Below are 22,654 nucleotides of genomic sequence, written 5' to 3'. Positions count from 1 at the left end.
GGAAGAGGGGGAAGGGGGAGGGGATTCGTACTCGTAGTCTAGTCTGGCTGGAAATGGGGAAGTACCACAAGTTACTTGAGACAAGACCTGCAGTTACGGTAAAGTGGGTTGTCAATTCTTCCGAATGTGGTGAATGGTGATGCTAGGACAAAAGAAACCAACCAGTGTTTATATTTTGAATCAAAAGTTGGGGCTCTTTATTAATGTACAAATAGATTAATATACACAGCATTTTGTGAAATTCAATGCTTTGCAAAGATTGCACAGCCAAGCTAAGAAGTGGTAATTTATTTGTTTAAAAAAAGAATGGTAGAATACATCAGTTAACCCTTTTCAGTACCTCTCCGCATTACTTCATTAACTTTCCTTGACTACATACAAGCATGATACTGTTTGTAAAAAACAAATTAGCTGACTAATAATTTGAATTACCAGTTGAAAACCAAAGAGTCATACTCCAAAAGCCTATCAGCATCCTATTGGCAAATGCCACCAATAAATAAGTTCTGTTTGTAAGATGACATGTTGTGCCAGTGTATCACAGTGTAACAGATACCATAATGATTCAAAGGATTCAAGAGTGGCAAAGCCATTAGATCATAATTAACACAATCACAGAATGGGAAAATTTCACATACATTCTGAGAACATAACATAAAAATACATCAGCTAATAATAAATTTCAGAAATTTGAGGTCTTCTTTTACCGATATTTAAACTTAAAACGAGGACAACAAATAACAATGTGAGCACTCTTGAAAGTCATCATTTAAATTAAGCTCTTTTGCAATATAAAAATGTTAGAGTCAGAACATGAAAAGTAAAATTTTTCAGTTATCAGTGACATCCACTTTGCTCAAAATCCAAGAATCACAAGATAATCAAATCGGGCAAGATCTGCCATTACACATGAATTACATTAACTGTCAAGCTCCATTTGGAGGGCTCAGCAGATCCATCACAGAGTTTAAGTCCTAGTTAAGTCAACAACACCACATACTTTTTTGGGATTAAAATTCCTCAGATACAAAAATCGAAGAGGAAAGCACATCAAAAATTGCAAAAGCAAACTGCCCACACAAAAGCAGTACGTGGAGTTCCTGACTCTGCTAGTAAATCATAACAATAAAAGCCTTAATCATTTTAACACAGCATCCCCATGTGAGTGATTACAGAGCAGAATACCATTAGTCTGCATGTTATCCTTTTGTTGGTTGATTCACTAAGGTTAACCATTAATAAATAACAATGAACTATGATTTGAGTTTTAGAAACAGACATTTGGTTAAACTTGCATAGGTTGGCTACTAAATTAAAACAGGAGTCATGACAAACTCATTGCATTTCATTGTTATAAATAAGAATAACATTAATTTTAACAGAAAATAAAATGCAGAGACATGGCAAGAGCCATATTAAAGTCTGCATGTGAATTTGACAAATGCCTTAAAGCGAAAACTTTTGGAAGAAAAAAATAACAGAGAAAGTTACTCTAAGCAGAGCAGAGAGGTTTCTTTTAGGTCCAATGCCCATGATCTTCATTTTGAGCTTTAGAAACAACACTAAAAAGACACTAATTGGTCATGATTCTACAAGAATATTGGGAGACCACTCAAAACCATAGACATGCCTGCATATGTTACACAGTAATAAAATGACTATGTCACATGGCTTCAAGATGCGTAAAATTCCAACTTATTACACAAGAAATCACACTTGGTCACAAGTGAAAACCAAAATGCCTAGCGCTCTTACAATTGAAGAAATGCATTATTAACACATTAGGGCAACTAATACAAAAGTTCAAAATAGTGGGCCCAAAGACTACAGACAGGATTCAGATCCAAATTGATTGACAACACTGCACTGTGACTGTGACAGCTGCATTATGTTAACTGGCTCACAAAGGTATGCATCTTTTTAAAAAATATCAAGCAAAATTGTTTCATGTGCAACAATAAGTCAAATTCATTTGGAAAAATATAAAAAAATATACACTAAACATCTCTTAATTAAATACAATTACTTATGATAAGCTGTTATATCCTGAATCAGGCTTCTTTTTGAGTTCATTCCCATAAACACACATTTGTCACATGCATGCTTCACTCAAATACAGAAGCACAATTCAGCGTAATATGTACACACACATTCACTCTCTCAGACACACACAAATTTACAAAATCACAGGCACACAGTTTACATAAACGCAATAAATTATTAAAAACCATTCAAACATTCATAAATGCTCCCACTCAATCAAAATGTGAAATTCTTTAATTCATGTTCCAAACATGAGGAATAACATTTTTGAAATCACAGAAGAAATCTGTTTCAAGCATCAGTTAAAATTCACAACATCTTAACAAACAAAAAAAACACATTAAGATGTCTGATTTTAAGCACATGATTGTTGAAATAAAGGGAGTTGTATTTGTTCTCCCCTCTGCCCTCCCCTTCCCCTCCCTTCTCCTCATTGATAAAATCCAGCCACCTCAGAAACATAGTGCAGGTCCACTCCACAACTTCCATTCTTGTAAAAACCATGGATCACAACAAAAACTCTAACGAGCTGCACTTGTTTTAATGCACTTTCGGGCGGCAACCTCCACAGCAGCAGAAACAGAGTCTAATACATCCACACCTTGTCGTACAGCTAAGTCCCTCAGGTACATGCGACCACGGTTGTATTCCTTGATTGCAATATTTGATAACTGAAAATAAAATACAAGGAAATCAAAATATGCCCACTTTAGATCATTTTTAGAAAATTACAGTCTAAACTCATTCATGGCCATACCGTCTTTCCATTTATGATAGATTTTTCTGATAGGAGACCCACATAAAGCACTACTTTGTAGTCAAGTCCAATGTAATATGCAGCCTGGAAACAGCAATCATAAGTTCAAAATAGTTTCAGGCCCGGGAATGGCATTTTAATAAGCAAAGGGAAACATACCAAACACAGCTCAGCTAAAGCTCGAGAGGAGTCTGTTATGATGAACAGAAGAACTCTGCTCCTGTCTGCAATAGTTACATTGGACTGCAGCATCTGTTTGGTCCAGTCTGTTTGCTTAGAAGGAGGTATAACATACTTCAAGCCATGTTTCCTAGAACAGACAACAGCTTGTAAAATCACAGCTCTCTAAATTACAGTCTTACATCAATAATTTGGAAAAGAAAGTCCCTTACTTAAGAAGAGGAACTGCAACCTCATCTCCACAGAGACACACATCAAAGCTAGGCTGCTGGTTTGATGATGAGGACTTCAAAGGCCTTGAGGATGAAATATTTCTACCTGCAACAGTGAAAGATTATTAAAATGGTAGCTAAAATTAACCAAGTTAAGGCAACTAGACAAAAAATAAAAATGGAAACAAAGGAAAGTATTCACAACAACAAGCAAGGCTGTACACAACAACACACACTGGTTTTATGAATAATGAATGCATTTTTAAAAGCTCAACAACAATGTGTCTCATGTGCAAGAAAGGCAAATGCGTAGGTCAAAGGGACCTACAGACTAAAGAAATGCAGAAATTACTAATTTTATTATTTTCACATGCAAACATCCAGAAAAAAATTGAAGCAGGAACAAGATAAAGGTGCCCTTGTCTCATGAATCAGGAGTGTATTAGCAGCAATCATCAGCTATGTAAATTTCTATTCAAGTGAAGAGCGAACAGCTTTAAGGAAAAGAAGTGTCACAGCATACTGCACAAAAATAGATTTAAAAAAAAACTACTAGAAATGTGGTATGAACTATGAGCATGCTGTTAAGGTTTATGTACCTAAGAACCTGCCGAAAGGTGTTAATACAGAAAGAATTGAGCCGCACCAAACAGTTGCAGCTTGGAACAGAGATACATGTCCCCAATCTGAACCAGAAACAGAATTGTTTGCGTTGCTAGCAACCGAGCAAGAAATGAGATCAGAATTTGAGGCTGTGTTCCTCGAACTATCTGCTACAGAAACTGAGGCATAATCTGTAGCTGGCACAGGAGCAGACTCAGAGAAAGGCCTGTTAGAAGAACCTAATGATGATGATGATTCAGAGGGTGAATGAGGCCCAACACCAACTGTACCAAGCGTATCGTTGTACAAAAAATGCTCACTTTCTTGATTTGATTTAGGATCCACAACACTTGCACTAAATTGATCAAAGTTGACAGGGACATTTTCTTTAGCTTCTTTTTCCAATACACCTGAAAAGTGAAAAACAAAACAAAAAAAGCCATTAAAACACTGGTTTAATTAACTCATAGTGAATCAATTTGAACATTAAAATGGGCAACTTTACCTGACTCATTTATCTGGGTTAAACCTTTTTTCCCTGACTGCAGTTCTTGAGCAGGTACCTTTTCTCTCAAAACCTTGTCAATGCCATCAATAGCATTGCGGATGTTTGAGAAAAAGGGCATGCCCTGCCTTTCAGCAAGTAGTTGCATTACCCGCTGGCTGCTGATAAGATCTCTCCACTCACTGGGAAAATCATGAAATAACCGATAAATAATGCAAGAAACTCAACAGGAGAATAAAAATCTGTGAAGATGGCTCAAGTACTTACTCATCAAGGATTTCTTCTCCTGCAATCTTTGCTCCTGATGACTGGTATGGATGTACAACTAAAACTAATTTTTGTTTTCTCAGTCCTGAATAAAATGCTACCTCAACAGTCGAAGCAGTGTTCCTTGTCTGATTATCTATCACAAAGAAAAGAACTTCTGCATTTGTCTTGGCAAAATGTTCTTTCTCTATCAGCTCAGGTGCCCAATCTGACACTTGCTGCAAGGAAAAAGAAACAAAGAGGGATTATTGGCCAAGAGACTGTTAAAATACTCAAAGCATTCAGCATCCACATCCTACATACCGGGTTGTAAAATGTAATATCCAAATCCTGCAGAAGAGGAATTGCGACATCCTGCCGCCAGGTCGTAGGATTGCACGAGCCTCCCAAGAATACTTGAGGTGACCGCGCTGCAACAAAGCAAAACAAACCATGAATGTGGATGACAACTAACACCAAACTCACTAGGGCATAGAGCTTGCCCACGCCTCGTTCTGCAGTTCCCATGCTGACAGCACTGTTTCAGCGAACTAGTGACAACCGTGTCAGCAGAAAATGAGCTATGCCAGCCTCAGCAGGGTGTGCCAGAGTGACCCCACCACAAGGTCGCGTCCAGGCCCGCCGTCCTGTCTAAGTGCCGACTCCACTGTCATCAACTAACTGCATCACTGCAAGGCAAAACAAGCCTGCCTGTGGGTGCGACGGAGCGACCTAACCTACAGCCACACACGACGGTGCAGGACAGCCCTCCGTTGCCACTCACCTCGGGGGAACGGGGGACGAAAAAATTGACGCAGGTCTCCCTTTTTGCATCGCACCATGACAGAGCGCCGTGTGCACATCAACAAATGCACTAGGGAGGTCGTCGTCGTCCGCGGAGCGCCATCGCGACGGCGCCTGCCTTGTAACCACCCCTCCCCCTCCACACAGCCCCACCCCCGGGACCGCCACCGCCGCCGCCCCTTCCCACAACCTCTAGCCTCCTTGCCTCGCACAGCTGCGTAGCCAAAGCCGCGTTCGCGTTCGCGTCCGCGTGCCCCCGTCGCGGGCAAGCCGCGGGCACCGCGCTTCAAAATACGAGCGACCGGACGTGACGAAACCATTTACGTGTTTGGTCCCTCGGCTCGGCTGGCTCGGGCAGGTGCGAGGCGAGAGAGGCGAGCGAGCCGCGCCACCGATAGGCAGTGTACCAGTGTACCATCGCGGTGCAGCGGCAGCGGCACGCGGGGCACGCGGCCGGCGAGTGCGACAAACCAAAGCCAATCACTTACTGGACGTCCTCCGCCGCGTCCTGCTCCTCTTCGTGTCCTCGCCATCCCGGTCCAGCGACAGCGGCGACGTCCACGAGATCCTGCAAGCAAAGGCGCCACCATCAGTGCCGGCCTAGTGGATGACAGGGTTGACGACGACGACGACATGTGTCCGCGGCAACAGGCCTTCCCTGTTGCCTCGGCTCGGCGGCCGGCCGGAAGCGCGGAAGTTCCCCCCCCCCTCCCCCCGCAGGCTCGAAAAAGAGGGAGACGGCGTTACGGGGTCGGCGGGGTGGGCGTCAACCGAAGTCACCGACGCGTGCCGTGCCGTGCCCTCCACGCCCACGCAGACGGAAAAGTACCTGGCGGCTTGGCGGCGGCGCTCAGTGACGGGCAGCCGATGGGCGGGCAGGCGATGGGCCGGCGGCCGCGGCTCAGACTTGGCGCTACTGCCCTGCGCGTCGAGAGAGTCGTGCGCGCGCGCCGCCGCCGAGAGCAAGACCAAGACGCACGCGAGCGCGAGCAGCAAGGGCGGCAGCAGCCTGGGGACGGCCGGCGACATGGCCGCCGACATGGCCGCCGCTACATGCTGCACGGCGGCTGCGCGGTGCGCGGTGCGCGGTGCGTGCTGCGTGCGATTCAAGCCAGTCGGAGGCTAGGCGGTGACACGCGCGGCCTCAAGATCGGGGTGACGTCTCGTTGGCTCGCGTCGGCCGCACTGCTCGCTGCTCGGCACTCATATCGGGTCTAAGTGAAACAAAGGTCGGGCCGGGGAAGGTCACGTGGCCTGAAAAAAGGGGGAGGGGGCACTTTGTGCCTCGGCTATCAACGCCACGGTGCGAGTTCGCAGCGTTCCAGAACCAGAAAAGAGTGCGTTTCGGGCGTGGGAGCGCGACGACAGGAGGCGAGCCCGGCCAGCTCGTCACAAGACTCGAAAGGCGCCGAGCCAGCCTGCCTCCGTCATCGAGTCCGAGTCCTTGGAAGAGATGAATACTGCGACGAGCCGTTTCCGGGAAAGGAGGGGGCGCGGCTCTCCAGGCTGTCCACTCGCGGCAGTGGAGTGGAGACCCATCGAACGCCGATGCGCTTTATTCAATAATTCACGGCGCCAGCGCCTTGCTAATTCATCGCCCCCCCCCCTCCCGCGCTTTAGTGGTCGAGCCTTCTGGGAACGCACGGCCCGCCTCCGCAAAGCCACCTTGTTCCTGGCTCCGCCAATAATTACTTTCTTACGACTTCTCACAGCGCCGCTCCCACCTGGCGGCCTACCTGGCCCCGACCCGCGAAGCGCCCCCCCCCCCCCTACACACACACACTCATTACGTCCACTGCATTTCCACGATGACCGCCTCGCGTCAACACGCGAACGACAAAACAACCAACTCACCCCTTTGCTGCGCGCTTCAGCTCCTTGGCGAACAGGGAGAACTCCTCGTAGGTGAGAAACGCCGGCTCGGTGCGCTGGGCGCGCTGCTGGGCGCACCGCAACATCTCGACCACTGGAATCAAGCAAACACCACATTAACACATTTCAGAGCGTTCACTTCCGAGTTTCCCCCGCGCGAGCGTCGTACCCAAAACGAGAGCTATCGCAGAAGTCGATTCTGGGCGCGACTCAGCAGACCGACTGGATTCGGCGGGCTTGGCTCGTCTTCTCTGCGAAGCACCACGATGCATGCTCTCTGCTCTGTCGCAGAATACAGACTAACACACGAGACGCCACGTGAGTGCGACAGAGCGACAAAAACGACTTTCCGAACGAGTCTCGCGTTCCGCCTCGGTCCGGGGAGAGTGACTCGCATACGACCGCAATCGCTCCAGCGCGAGTGACCACCACTACTCATACTCCTGCAGACTGATTCAGAGAGCCTGTACCGTCGCTCTGTCTCTCTCGCACTCAAGGGGCGTCCCCTATAGGTGCGAGAGAGACAGCACGTCTCTCGGAATGAGTCTGCCGCGCTGGCGGCGAGGCGCTGACGCGGAGCGCCGTGCGGAGAGCGGATAGGCAACCCGGTCCTCAGCCCTGCGCAGCGGGCGGGAAACGCAGGCGCTTCGCCGCGCTTGGCCGATTCCGAGCGCTGCTTTCGTCGCTGTCTCCCTCCCACTCGCAGGGCGTCCCGCAAGGGCGCGAGAGAGACAGCGACGAGAGCAGTGCTCGGAATCAGCCTCAAGGGTCCCCACTCAGCAGCGTGATTCCGAACGTTCCGAACAGCGGTTTCGCCACTGGGGGGTCGGGCTGACGAGAGTGCGAGAGAGAGACGGGAGCGACGAGGCACTTTTTGGAATCGCTCTGCGCCGCTCTGCGCCGCTCTGCGCAGGACGCCGTGAATCAGTTTCCAAACTTGCGCCGCTTGCACCGCTTGCGCCACTGGCGGCCACGGGGACCGACGGGGACCGTAGTGGCGCGTGCGTGTTTACTGTTTACTACACGGCGCCACGTGCGGCGAGGTGTGGCGTGGCGTGGCGTGGCGTGGCGTGGCGTGGCGGGGCGGGCCGGCGGGCGGGGCGGGGCGGGCCGTCAGGCGGAAGTCCCGAGAACTGCCCACTGTCGCGTTTTCCGCGGCGACAAAGCCAAAACAGCGAAAGGCGAGCCGCTGCCCCGATGCCGCCAACCGCCAAGGCGCGCCGCTTCATTCATAGAGCCCTTCTCCGCCAGGCTCTGGGCCGGACCGCCGCGACGCCCCACCAGCATTGGCCCCCGCCAGCACGCGACCGGGCGACGCTGCAGGCTGCAGCAGGGACTGTACCTCGTCCCGTCCCGCCACGCGCGCGCGCAGTATGTACGTATTGGCCATCAAGTCGATCTTGTTTCGCGTCGTTTCGCAACGCGTTTCGCGGCAGTGGACAAGGGCCCGGCGACGACGACGCGACTGGCCAATCGGAGTGCTCACCGTACTCCTGCGTGCTCCTCCGGGCGGCGGGGCGCTGCTGCCGCTGCTGCTGCTGCTCGCTGCACGGCGCCATACCGATCTCGGCTCTAGGCGCGACAAGGCCCACCACCACACTGCCGCCGGCCACGCGCGGGGAAGACTTAAATGCACCAGGCGCCGGACAGGCCGGACGGGGCACCCCCGCGGCACGGACTCACGGACAGGCACGCCGATAGGGAGGGATGTTGATGCTGCCGCCACGCCGCGCTCAGACACTGTGTTGTCCGACTTGAAATGGAATCGCCCATGAAATGGTGGACGGAGCCTCTAGCACAGCGAGCCGGCCAGAGATAAGCGGCGTTCCGATTATCGGCGCACTCTGTCATTCCCCAAAACGGCAGCCTCGCATCATTTCGGGCCGATGCGGTGTGCGATACTGCGCCGGGCAGATGAGGGGGTCGCTGCTGCCTCCTCCCCCCCCCTCCCCCGCCCCCTTTCCCCTCCCCGCACTCCGCACGCGACTCACCTTCCAACTTGGAGGGGTAGAGCTGCAAGTCGTTGAACAGCTGCTGCACTTTCTCCGACGGGATGTAGGCGCTGGCCCCGACCCTCCCCGACCAGGCGGAGTACAGCTCCCTGCAAGCATCACAGTGTACCAGGTCAAACTTCCACCGCGAAAACAAAAGTCGCGCGTCATGCGCCGCGGCCCTACACCATGGGCCGCGGCGATACCCCACGCCGCGGGGAACGAAGCGGCTGCTAATTTTTGCCCCCCTCCCCTCCCCGCCGCGTCCGCCGCGCGATATACCGACCGAAGCCAATGCGCGACAGTTGCCGACACCCGCGAGAAGGGGGACCGGGGGGGGGGGGGTTAAGACGGGCTGCTCGAAACTTGCCGCTCATTCCCCGAAGCGAGGCCACTTTCCTCGGAATCCGCGCGAGGACGGGGACGAGACGCGGCGACGGGGCCTCGCCGACTTCGCCGCACGGCGGCTTCCCTCGCCTTCCAGACAGCCCGCGGGTCCTGGCTCTCCTAGCTGGTCCCAGCCCCGCTCGCCGCGCGGCCTATCCTCACCGAGCAGCTTTGTGAAAAGGCGACGGGCTGCATGGCCGTGACTGCGTGCTGCAGGGAGGGCATGGCAGCGAGCCTCCCTGGGCCCTGGCAGCATCCTGGTGGCATCCTGGCGGCCTGCAGCGGGAGCGGGGTCATCCGCCACCCGGCCGGCGGCTGGCTGGGCGTTGGGCGCACCGAAGTGACCATGACGTCACCGCTCGTCGCGGACGTGATGTCACCTGGTGGCGCGGCACGGCGTCTACACGCTTGGCAACGACAGGCGGCGCGCCCGGCCGGCCGTACGTACGTACTGGTACACCCACTCCAACAGCACGAGGAGGACCAAGAGGAGGACCGCTGAGGCCCACCGCGCGAACCGCGCGCCGCGAGTGTGCGTGTCTGCGTGTGCGCCTGCCTGTCTGTGTCCGTCCGTTCGCCTCCCACCTGCAGCTCGTAGTGCGTGTGCTAATTCCATAATTTCAGCGGAGCACACATCGACACATCGAGCGCGTTCAGGTCAAACGTGAATCCAGCGGAGGCAGGGGGATGTGGATAATTACCCCCTCCTTGGACACTAGGTAGGCCGGCTGTAAGGTAGACAGCACTGCTTTGTCCCTGCAAGTAGACAGAAAGCTATAAACCACCTCCCCGTGCTTAGGATCCGCACCTGCGAGCGGTGGCGGTGGCGCGCGCAGCGTCCAGCAGCGTCCCCGTCCGTCCGACCGCCACACCCTTCTCCTCACCCCTTGCGTCGAGGAGGCCGTGGGCGCCGCCGGGGTCCGTAGCCTCATTCGGCGCGCCGGCCAAAGGCCAGCTTCAGCTCGGCGGCCTAATTGATGCAGACCCGGCACCGTGTTTACACCAACACGGAGTCGTTGCGCCCCCGCGGCCCCGCGGTGCGGCATGCTGGCACGGCCGCCCACGGCGGCGCGTTGACACGGCCATGCCCGCCGCCACGCGCCACGCCGAGCCACGCGGAGCCACGCGCCTCTCTGGCCCCAGTGCAGTGCATACAGCCAGACAGCGGCCGCGCCGCGCAGGGTGCGCGTGATACGCGTGATTAGCAATCGCAGCGCCGCCCGCGTGGCCCGCGTCCCGACCGCCATCGCCGTGCCCAATCTAGCGCACCGCCAGGCCGCCACTGCATTCCGGGTCCGGCCGGCCGGCTGCTCAGGATCATCACGATCATCTTTGCGTCCGCCATGGCGGCAGCGGTCGCATCGGGCACCTGCAGATTCATTCCGAGAGCCGTTTTCCCTACTTTTTCGTCGCTCTGCCTCTCTGGAGACTTAAGTGCGAGTGAGATAGAGCGACGAAAACGACTCTCGGAATCAGTTTGCTGATGCACACCACCACCAGCACCACCGCCACAGCCACCCCGCTGCCCTTGCGGCGCCCCCTGCCGTCCACAGCCCACAGCCCGCGGCGCGGCGGCGATGGACTGACGGCCAGCCGGCGCCGTTGTTCCGAAAGGCGCGCCTCGGAAGCAGCAGAAAGGAACGGCTGCGCCCGGGGGCTTGACCCAGGCAGGACCCCGGCAGGACCAGGGCGGGGCTGTCGCGGCCGACGCCGACCTTGGCGGTGGGCCAGGAGGCCGGGGGCAGGCTTGGAGGCAGGCCCGGCAGGCCCGGCAGGCCGACCCCAATAAAGCCAATTTATTCCCGACCGCGCCGATATTTCCGCTCTTGAGGCGCGGCCAGCCGGGCAGCCGGCCCGCCAGCAAGCCCGCCTTCCGCCCTGGCCGCGGCCACCGAGGCCCTGCCGCACTACGGCCCCCTCCAAGGCGCAGCGAGACACCGAGACCGGGCCGCACTCCATTACTCACAACATACGCACACGCAGCGCCGCGACGGGCCGCGCCGGGTTCACGGCCCACCAGGACACGACAGGCGCGGCAGCGCGGCAGGCCGGCGCACCGGTAAGTCACGGCGCGGCCACCAAAACGACAGCAAAGCGAGCAAAGCAGCGACAGCGCGGCGGCCACGGCGTGCCGTTGGCGGGGGCTTGACCAGGCTTGACCAGGCTTGACCTGCCGCGGTCAGGCGGCCAGCCTTTCGGCTTTCGCCGCCTTCCGCGCGCGGGGCGGGAATGCACGGCGCCCGGCGCGGCCGCGAGTCCTGGCTGGGCGATGCCCCGGCCCGCTCAAGGTCCCCAGGCCCCGCCGCGCCGCCTGCTGTTAAAAACAACAGCACGGGATATACTTTTCATCCAAGCGTGCGGCCTTCTCGCGGCTCGACCGCGCCCCGCCCCGCCATGGCGCGCCACCGCGAAAAAACAAACGACATCCCATTCCCTTATTCGCGCAGGACGCGGCGCTTTCCGGAAAAACGAAAACACGCCGGTCGCGCCAACTACGGCAGGGACGGCAGGCGGGTCGCGGCCCGGCGGCCCTGGGAGTCGCGGACACGTCGCGGACCGCGGCAGCCGTTCCCACACTGCAGTCCGGCGGGAAGGGACGTCGCGCTGGGGTCAGCGGAACCCGACGAAACGCGCGCGAACGCGGGCAATCGTTCAGACCATTGCCAGCATCACATTCCGCAACGACTTCCGTCCGGTCCGGAAAAGGGAAGGGGAGGAAGGGGGCAGGATGTGGGGTGGAATCAGGAGAAACGCGGCGGAAAGGGGTGGGGCAGGCAGGGCATGCAGGGCGGAGCGTGCGCCGTCAGCTCGCCGTCTCGGCTTTCTGGACTACGGTGCTGACGGCTTGCTGACGCGGCTACGGCATCGGCGTAGTGCCAATCTTTCATTCAATGGCCGTAAACTCGGACTCTCTCGCGGGGCACGTCGACGACGTCAACACGGTGGCGGCCTCGCTGCCCTACGGAGGTCCCGCCGAAAACAAACTTTAGAAACATCTTTTTCTCTTCAAGTACGAGCGCCGAAAAAGCGACCGCAGCCAGGGTTTATCTGCGAGGACGAAGCAGCGAAGCGCATTGATAACGAGTCCACCAATCAGAGAAAAGCAACAGGCACAGCAACGCACACACACAGACACAAAGTGTACCTCTAGTCCAGGAGGCTCATCACGACGACCCCTAAGAAGCACCAGCAGCCCATCTGGAGGCAGCACGCCAGTCTGCAGCGGGGCACGGCCACCAGCGACCTACGCATTGTGGACCAGGATCGGCAACGTGCGCTGGGGAATGGGAAGATGGATGTTTTCCCAAAGCTCGGTTTGAGGGCCGCGCTAGGCGACGCAAGGAGTAGCAGCGTCTCGGAGGGCTAGGCTGGAGACAGGGCTGGGCGCACGGCGCGGGGTCCGCGAACAGAGCACGGCGACTGAGGCCTCGGGTCTCGCGCCCCGCGATGCGCCCGCTGCGATAAGGAGTGATAGCTATCCTATCGGGCCGCACACACGGCACGCCGTGCCACGCCGCGCCGCGGCAACCAGATAGACGCGCAAAACTTGCCCACCAAAATATTTTTTTCGCCGCGGGCCGCGTATGCATGTTGCCCCCCTAAAAATAGAGCCGCGGCGCTAAAGCCGCCACCACCGCGCACAGAGGGGCGCGCTAGCCCGCTGCCTAGCCGCGCTCGCACACGCCCCGCGTGCACCTGGCGCCCTCAGCAGCCCTGCTCGCTGTCTCTATCGCACGCATAGCAAATGGCCCACGAGTGCGAGAGAGACAAACACCCCGCCGCGCCGTCCAGAGACAGCCCAGCCGACTGAATCCGACAGACATTTCCGTCGCTCTGTCTCTCTCGCGCTTTAACGGGACAGCCGGCGAGTGCGAGGGAGACACAGCGACGAAAACGACTCTGTTGCCAGACTCACCCGAAGGCGCGGCGCGGCCCCCCGAAGGGTCCCGCGAAGGGCCCCGCGAAGCGACGCATCTCGACCGCAACGACTGCCACACTGTCACGCCGGACACGCGGAGCACGCGGACTCAAGCCCGGACGCCTGGACACTGCGACGGTGGGGACGGCGGACCACCGGCACGGCCCGTCACGGCACTACTACAGACGGACAGCGGCCGGCGTGGTTCCACGCGGTTCCGCGCTCTCCGGCGGGGCTCCGCGCGCCGCAGGGCACGTCCTGCAGTGCACATGCAGCGAAATCCATCCCCCTTCCCCACCACCGAGCTCGCCGCCGGTGCCGGAAAGCTGGCTGGTTTCCTCCCCGAGCAGAGGGAGACGCCCCATTGACGGTCTCCACTTTCACCGCCACCACCCCGACGTGGCACGGCGCACGGCGGCACGGCGGCGAGTCAGGTCGAAAGGCCCGTGGCTGCCCGTGGCTGCCCGTGGCGGGGCACTGCGTGGGCCGCGAATCGCACCAATCCCACACACGCGCCGCAATCGCCGCCATCTGTTGTCCAGGAATCCGCTACGCCACTACGCCGCGCCACAGTGCGCCGCACCTGACGGCGGAGGAGACTTGGAAATCCAGACGGAATTCGATCCGGAGGGGGCGGAACACAGTCGCCGAGGCGGCACGCGCGGCCAAGCGGGTGGCTCTGTGGGCAAGCCAGGCAAGCCTTGCTAGTTTTGCCGGACTGGAGGTTTCCGACGGGAGGGGTGCGACCAACCATCAGCGCCGTCGGTCCTTTCCCCTTTGCGTCGCCACGAAGACCCCGCGAAAGCCGCGAAAGCAGAAACCGCTGGAAACACTTTGGCCGGCCGGCACTCATGGGCACTCCCTGCCGCCAACCCCTTCTCCGGAACGGTGCTTCCCTGAAAGTACTTACATGATGACTGCGGGCGGAAAGTATCCAAAACAGGCGAGTCACAAACGGGAGCACACGCACATACACGACACGACACGCACACACGCGCACGCAGTGTTACCTGGCGATCCTGGCCGTGCGCCGCGTCACGGGTGGCCGCGCCATGGCGCTGAGGTCAGGACTGGCGCTGGAAGCGCTGGACAGCTGCGGCGGCTCCGGAGACGTAGACGACCAGCACGTCGAGGAGGAGGAGGAGCAGGAGGAGGTGGAGGCGAAGGACGAGGCGGACGCGATGGAGGAGGAGGAGGAAGCGGTGGAGCCGGTGGAGCCGATGGAGTGGGGGCGCAGCAGCTGCCGGTGCCGCTGCCGCCGCCGCAGCCGGCCGCTGCCCCACGCCCAGGTGGGGTGCAGGTCGTGGAGAGGCTCCTGCAGGCCGTGCACGCCGTGCAGATCGTCGTCGCGGTGCCCGTCCTGGCGGCGGCGCCGGCGGCGGGGGCGGCCAGTCAGGGGCACGGCGGGGATCCTAAGCCGCAGCTTCGACTTGAGCTTGGTGGCGGCAGGCGCCTGACGCCGCGGTGTCCTGGTCGTCCTGGCGCCGCGCCCGGCCACCGCCCCCGCGCGGCTCGCCGAGTCCACGGCGACGACGCGGCAGCGCTTCGCCCGCGTCGCATCCATATCGACGGTCTCGACGGTCGGTGGGGCTCCTTCAGGCGCTACTCGTCCTTCATGGCGAACAACTGCGTCAACATCGATTTGTCACTCAGCGGACCAGGCATCAGGCCACCCCAACAGGCCAATACCCGATCCCATTCGCTGTCTCTGTCTGCCACTGCCATTCGGACGTCTTTTTATACCTTCAGATGCCTCGCAATAGACTAATGGTGGCGGCTTCATTTAAATTTGTTGGGATTTTTATTTTGTTTCATGAAAAGAGAATGTGTGTATCTTTCTCTCTCTCTCTCTCGCCGCCCACTCTCGAGTTCCTCTTTCTCAATAGATTGGGAATTTATGCTCAGTTTATCGTGGAGAGCAAGCGTACCATATGTCATACTTCACCCACACGATGAAACAGCCAGTGACATGTCATAAGCGACATAAAAAGTACGCAGTCGGTAGGACTCGAACCTACGCTCCCAGAGGGAAACTGATTTCTAGTCAGTCGCCTTAACCACTCGGCCACGACTGCCGACAAGAGCTCACCCCGGGGCGGGCCCTCTACATGTCGGGTCCCGCGGCGCGCGGAGAGGGGGAACCGTTGCCAAGGTGAGGGGTGGAGGGGGAAGCCAAGCCAGCGGCGTGGCGGCGCGGAAGCACGGGGACGGGGGGCTCGGCTTGGCTCGGCGCTAAGCAGGGCGCGGCGCGGCGCGGGTGGGGTGGGGTGGGGTGGGGCCGGTGAATTATCTCGGAGCCGGTTTGCGGATAGGACCGCGGGCCGGGCATGGAACCGCCACCGCGGGCCGGCCGTGGAGAAGCCAAGGCTACGCCAAGGCCGGAGGGCCGGCGGGCCGGCAAGGGCGGAAAGGCGGCCCTATGCCTGGTGCACTGCATGACTGCACCGACGGCCGAGGGGACCCGACCAGACGAGGCGCGGCAGCGCGGCAGGCTGGGCGAGTAGACGACAGTCGCCGGCGCTATGCTAAACAGACGCTCGTCAAACATGGTGCGCCGCCTGCGCCGCCGCGAGCAGCGGACCATAAGCCTCAGTACGTCATGCGCGGCGCGCGGCCACCAGACTTCCTCGCCCGCTTCGCGCTTCGCCCCGGCGGCGTGGCTGGCGTGGCGCCGCGAAGGCAATGACTGCAACGGCCACTGCAGCAGCACTGCAACGGTACTGCAATCGCACTGCACCCCGGCTGGACACCGAGACAGGCCCACTGGTGATACCCGTGTCGCCAGTGCGAAGTGCGGTCGCGGGACGCGCGATACAGTAAAGTGCGGGGGAACGGAATGACAGTGCAGAGACAGCGAATGGAGGGTGGTGGGCGGACGCCGGCACCCCGGGCCACCAAACAGAGGCACACCTACAGGCAGAGCTTCAGCTGGCTTCAGTCAGCCGCAGTCCTGTCCGAGGGGGCCAGCCAGGCCAGCCCTATGCACACCGCCCATCCTGAGCAACACGCCGAACACGCACACTGGGAGACTCGGGCCCCGCTACTCGCTACTGCGGCCACTGCTACACGCCCATGGCAAAGACTAGAGGCAACGCGACGAGCCGGGACGGACGCGGCGGACGCGGCGGGAACGGGTCCGAACTCTGTGCCGTGATGGTCGCGGTGAGACTGCGACTCTGCTTTGGGCCCAACACGGCGCGGCCGGGGGAGGGGGCACAGCGCCGGCCCCCCACTTCCACCACGAGAATGCCCCTAACCTCACCCCGTCCCTTCTAGTGCCCCGCCGGGCCTCGTTCCGCCCCGCCTAGACGCCGCCGAGCGCTGGCCGGCCGGCCGGCCAAGTCCGACGCAGTGCTGGAGCCGTCCTCGCCGAGCCGAGGGGGCCGCGACCTGCCCTAAGATAAGGAAAGGAGAGGACAGCCGGGCGACACCGCCATGACGCCGCGAGGGTGGGGCGGCAGGGCGGCAACAGGCGCACATCCAGGGGGTGGCTCACGAGGGTCACGACCTCCTCCTTTCGCCCTTCATCAAACGCCTGCGCCATGCGGCATCCAATCCGTCTGTACGTAGGCAAAATGTGCGACCGAACCTCCTTTTTATCGAGTCTGGATGCGCGCCTGGGCGGCAGCAGCCCTTGCTCGCCGCGGGGTTGGGGTGCGAGGGGTGTCAACGTCAAGTCTGCCTGCCGCTAGCCAATTTCCCCGACTCCGGCGTTCGTAGAAGTTAAAATGTTGACGGTGAAAGCGAAAGTTTACAGACTCGCCTGAACCGAGCGAAAAGTAAATTAGAAATATTCAAAGTTATTACACAGTTTAAACCAATTAATATAGTGTACGTAGGTAATGAGGTCAATGCAAATTAGTTTCAAAATTCAAGATTTTACTGTAATACGTACAAATAATGCAGCTGATGTGACAAATACAAATAAATACAACACAAGTAATACAGAAAATGTTTCACGAGTATCTTGGATAATACAGGAGCGGAGTAATACACAAGTCGAGAGAATTCAGTCTGTTCCGTGTCCCTAAGCCCCCCCCCCCTTCCCAAACATCGACGCATACAAACACGCACAACTGCTCAAGTTGCAGCAGATGCATGTGTGCTTGGCCAGTGACCTGAGGGTGTTGGCTGGCGTTGGGTGCGCCGGAGCGACGACAGCCTTGGTGCCTGACTGCCTGATAACCCCAGACTGGCGCAGACACGACTCATTCATTGGGGCCGTTGGGCTGGGCCGCTCCAACTCGCAAAACCTGCTCAATCCGCTCTCCTCTCCACTCACCGTGGTGGTGTGCTGGGCCTCCACAGGAAACTCGCCCTCCTCGCCAGACTGGCGTTCCCGCAACCGCCGCAACCACGCTGTCGACACCAGAGCGCCGCGAGCATGTCGTCCTCTGGCCTCCGCGCCCGGGCCGCCTCCGCCTCCCTGCTCCGTTGGCACAGATAGTGGAACACCAGAATCTCATCGACGAGGAGGTTGAATCGGAACAAGAGGAATGCCGGCGACAGCAGGTGGCAGTACTCCATAATACGGAACCACACCGTCTGAGCCCGTCGCTTGACCGACGTCATCGAACAATCACAGAATCACAACACAACACGCATCACGCGCGCAGCCCCATTCGCCCGTAGGTCACATCGAGACTGGCCGGCCGGCGAGGGGGCGAGCGGTGACAGGCAGGGTGGCCACCACACGCACTACGCACCACGCACCACGCCAGAGACAGAAGTCGGGTTGGCAGCCCTGCTGCCTTTGCCTGCTGCCGCGCAGGGCGGTCCGTTTCAAAGTGCATCGCCCGAGCGGACGCTTGAGGCCGCGGCCGGCAGCGCCACACGCCACACGCCCACAAAGTAGATCACGAGCGTGAGATGAGCAAGCCGATGTGATGCGGCGGCCGGTGGCGCGCGCCGCTGTGATCACACCCGGAGCGCCCCGCCCCGCCCCGCCGCGGGGCACGGCCATTACACGCCGCGCGACACTAAACGCCGTCATTACGAGGCAATCGATGCGCGCATCGATCACGGCGATCACGGCCCATCGGACGTCTCATCGCCTCGGCCAGGATCGCGCGCGCTTTTGCGATGGACGACGTCGATGACGTCCAGGGCGCCGTCGTCAAACCGATCGGGCAACTGCGATTCACGTTCGAGGGCCGATCGAACGATGTCCATTGATCCCAAATACGCGCGACCCTGCAGCAATGAAGTTTTTAATAATTATAAAATGTAACAGTGTGGGTAGTTGAACTCGCGCCCCCTCGGTGCTGTGAGCAGCCGTGCGACAGCAGGTGACCGTGCGTCGCTACGACTGAGCGACACGCGACACTGCCAGCGATGGCGGGACTGATGGCTTCATGAGCGAGCCGCCCGTGACGTCACGCCGAGCCACTGTAGGCACGGCAGGCACGGCGTATCGACGAGGAGAGGAATTATGCGTGCATCAGCATGCGGCGGCACGCCACCCGTAAATAGCAAAACCCGCGATCTTTCATCGGCCAGTGCGTTGAGTCCGAGTGCCGCGCTGAGCCTATGGGGAAGGACTACGAAAGCAGGAAAAGCCGCGAGGAAAAGGAAGCGAGGAAAAGGAAAAGCCGGGCGGGAAATGTCGCCGACACAGCGAGTCAGCGGAGGCTGCAGAGGAAAGGCTGGAGTGGAGTGGCGCGGATAGCGGCACCGGCCGAGACATCGGCGCCCCACCGCCAAGATGAATGATATCCGATGACCGCATATTTTTTCATGGAACGATTTATACGACTCGAGATAGCCGTCACAGTAAGAGCCGCGCGAACCATAATTTATTGTAAAACAAGAGGCAAAAGACTGAAAAATAAAAAGGGTCTTGCCACCGTGTGATCTGCGATTCGGCACGGATGTGTGTGAGTGTGTGCCTATCGAAGTCAAGTTTCCACGCCGGGTTTTTGCTGCCGCTCGGCGCGGGGTTTACTCATTGGATGGCCAATTTCGCGCTGGCCAGTGAAGTCATACCCGGATCCCGCGACGAGCTCGCCAAGCTTGGCCATACTTCGGTCAGTTGCATCACAGGGGCAAAAGAATAAGCACGCGCTCTATGAGTGCCCGTCCCTCTCGGCGGCGTCCCCGGCCCCTCGACGCGCACCTCGACGCGCACCTCGCGGAACCTGAACCTCGCCGTCAATGAAGCGCCGGGTCCGCGCGGCTGTCCCAGTCGTCTCGTCCCGGACTGGTGATATCACTGACCGACGGGGATGTAACAAACGGCCCCATGCCCAGCCAGTGCCCAGCCTTGGAGGAGACTTACCTCGCGTCAAGTGGCTCCTTGTTGTTGCCGCTGCATTGTGGCATTGTGGCCTTTCGGTCTTTTTCCGACGATGATCGTACCCGTACCAGGCCGGCCGGGGCGGTCGGGGCGGCGGCGGGGCGCGGCCCGCCTCGCGGCGCAAGGGTCATCACACACAACAAGACGTAGGCCGAGAAATACGGCCGGTCATGACCTCCTCCAAAAGACGCGCCAAAAGATACACAAGCTGCCGCGTCGAAGGCAAACAAATTTTACAACTGCTCCACTCTGCGAGACTAGTGCGCGCATGTTGGCCAACGAGCCACCCCACTGTAGGACCCCCTGGCAAGCCGCGCCTTGGCCGCGCGCAGCACCGCACCCTCTGACCCAAATCCGCGCCCTGCCTGTCGATCCGGCTTTGAAAAACAAACTCGAGCTCCAAAGGGCAGCATAGCTTGCATTCCGTTCACAGCAGCAACGGTTAGTCAGCCGCCGCCGCAGCAGTGGTCTACATTAGAGACCTAGAGGCTGGATGATTGATGCCTGTATCTCGCTCGCTCCGAGACGAGACGCCCCATGAGTGCGAGAGAGATGGACAGTCGGTTCCACTGCGCGAAATCATCCTGGAGCTCGCAGTGTCGAGGCGCGGGCAAGGCGCGGGCAGCAGGCTGATTCCGAGCACTGCTTCTCACGCTGTCTCTCTCGCACCCTTGCGGCACGCCCCACGAGTGCGAGAGAGTCAGCGCGACGAAAGCAGATCGCTCGGAATGAGTGTGGGCTTCTATACTCCTGCAGCATCACGGCAGCTCCAGGCCGCTCCAGTCTGGCCCACGCTCGGGCGAGCGAAAACGAAACCCACCACTGCAAAACGGCAAAGAGGCAAAGCGCGCGGAGGTGGCCCCCCTGCCCCTTACCCTACCCCCCTCGGCATTCCGCGTGATTCCGCGGCGCGCGTGGGCCAGTGGGGCTAGTCCTCCGACGGGGTGCCTCGCCTCGCCTCAGATGGCCTCCGATTCGGATTTCCATCGCTAATCGCTATCGGCCCGCCCCTCGATGGAGAGCCTGATTCCGCACAGCGTCTCGCCGCGGTGTCTCTCTCGCCCCTCGAGTGCGACAAGGACGAAACTACGATGGCATTGTCCGCAATCAGTTAGGTGCGTCGTTTTCGGCAAATGCAATCTCGTCCGGCTGGTTAGGTTAGGCCCCTGATTAATCGGGACTTGCAGGTGTCAATTTCGCGCCGCGTCGAGTCTCGAATCGTGACTCCACCTACACATGTTGACATCGTGTAGCCACGTGTTCCGCGGCCGCGACACACACAGACACACACAAACACACAAACACACACACACACACACATGCACACATGCACACACACACGGGCACACCGACACGGTGGCCACTCGCAGTGCGCCTCCAAAGCGCTCATCTAAGTTGAGGTGGTCGACGCTTTGACCACTGCAGGGCAGCTCTGCACGCCCTGCTGACGATCTCTGAGAACGATAGTACAACAACACGCCCTGCCGCCACGCGTCACGCCCTGCCTCGGCGTTTACGGAGGATCCCCTCCCCTCCCCTTCCCTTTCACCCCTTTACCCCCGGCCCCTCCGACCCGAAACAGCTGCCGCCGCTGCCACCGCTGCCGCTCTCCGCTCGACCAATCAGGAGCTCCCTGACGTCATGGCTATTCCCGTGCGCCGCGCACTGGCTAAAAATAGAGCCGCCGTCATCGGCGGGGACGCAGGAGGAAGGAGAAAGAGAGAGGGCCGCGCCAGCCGCGCGGGCGGGAGAGAGGGAGAAAGAGAGAGGGAGAGGGGGTAGAGGACAGGCGCGAAGCGCGAAGCGCGAAGCCGCCGAGTACCAGCGCGGCACAGCCATGGCACAGCCATGGCGCAGCCAAGCAGCCTGCGCCAACTTGAAGCCAACAACGGTGCTTTCGCTTCCACGACGTGCTTTGCGCTGCTTCGCGCCTCGCGCGTCCGCGACCGCGACCACCTCCCCTGCCCCTCCCCTATCCGAAAAGGGGGCCAACATGCCCTCTTCGAAAACAAAGTGTCTGAAAGGACGCGGGGCCCGCGGGGCGGACGCGCGCACTCTCCGTCCCCCTCCTCGGCGAGGGGCGCCGGGCGAGCAAGCCCTGTCCGTCCTGAGGCGCCCTGTGATGGGACTTCCCTGTTCGACTTCCCTGCTCCTGCCGACATGCTGCCGACGAGGGCGGAGACTACCAGACTGATTCAGAGAGTCGTTTTCGTCGCTCTGTCTCCCTCGCACTCATGGGGAGTCCCGTTTAGGTGCGAGAGAGGCAGAGCGACGAAAACGACTCTCTGCATCAGTCTGCGGCTCACGCACTCACCTCGAGGCATGACCCTACACGGCCGGTATTTAAAGAGAACGGGGTGCTTGAAGCCAAGCCGGCCAAGCCAGCCAAGCCAGCCCACCGGGGTCAAGGGTCAACCTGCTTCCTCGATCATAAACGGCACAACGACCGCGTCGCCGCCGTCACTACCCCGCGTCACTACCCAATGTCAGCAGCCTGATTCCGAAAGTCGTTTTCGTCGCTCCGTCTCTCTCGCACTTAGGGGGCTTCCCGTTTGGGTTCGATTGAGACTTCGACGAAAACGGCTCTAAGCCTGGCGGGCACACGGCCGGCAAACTCCGCTCACGGGGCAAGGGGCATTGACAGAGTGGCTCCCCTTCACTATTCCACTGCGACGACGATCGGGGACCGCGTCCTGTGGATGACCGGTGCGAGGGAAGGGGGATTTGGCCGACCTTGGCCGCACCGGGCCGTACGGGCCGCCAAGGGCCTTGGCCCGAGGCGCAGGCAGGCAGCCCCTGTGGCACGGACGCCGACTGGGGGGCCTACCATCCAGGCGCCT

At 58.6% G+C, this 22,654-nt stretch overlaps 1 protein-coding gene and 1 non-coding gene across 10 annotated transcripts; both read right to left on the bottom strand.

The window, feature by feature from the left end:
• Positions 1 to 167: 167 nt before the first annotated feature.
• Positions 168 to 18,183, bottom strand: LOC117640798. Of its 9 annotated transcripts, none has more exons than XM_034377667.1 (12): positions 17,802 to 18,183; positions 9,214 to 9,323; positions 7,205 to 7,316; positions 5,839 to 5,918; positions 4,871 to 4,977; positions 4,568 to 4,785; positions 4,301 to 4,482; positions 4,086 to 4,205; positions 3,193 to 3,298; positions 2,960 to 3,110; positions 2,801 to 2,884; positions 168 to 2,714 (listed from the first exon to the last, which is right to left on the bottom strand). In XM_034377667.1, the coding sequence occupies exons 1-12, from the start codon at positions 18,089 to 18,091 to the stop codon at positions 2,565 to 2,567; spliced, it is 1,710 nt and encodes a 569-aa protein (XP_034233558.1). In that variant the 5' UTR covers positions 18,092 to 18,183; the 3' UTR covers positions 168 to 2,564. The 9 variants fall into 9 exon arrangements, with proteins under 9 accessions (XP_034233558.1, XP_034233559.1, XP_034233561.1 ...); XM_034377668.1 differs by having other exon boundaries at positions 4,116 to 4,205; XM_034377670.1 differs by lacking the exon at positions 17,802 to 18,183 and adding an exon at positions 14,530 to 14,728.
• On the bottom strand, positions 15,513 to 15,594 carry Trnas-aga. Its single transcript has one exon. It is a non-coding gene; the product is annotated as a tRNA-Ser (tRNA).
• Positions 18,184 to 22,654: the final 4,471 nt, after the last annotated feature.

The sequence above is a fragment of the Thrips palmi genome, unplaced genomic scaffold (genome assembly GCF_012932325.1).
Source record: "Thrips palmi isolate BJ-2018 unplaced genomic scaffold, TpBJ-2018v1 HiC_scaffold_15, whole genome shotgun sequence".
NCBI lineage: Eukaryota > Metazoa > Arthropoda > Insecta > Thysanoptera > Thripidae > Thrips > Thrips palmi.
The sequence above is the reverse complement of the archived record's forward strand: the minus strand, read 5'-3'. Positions and strand labels throughout refer to the sequence as shown.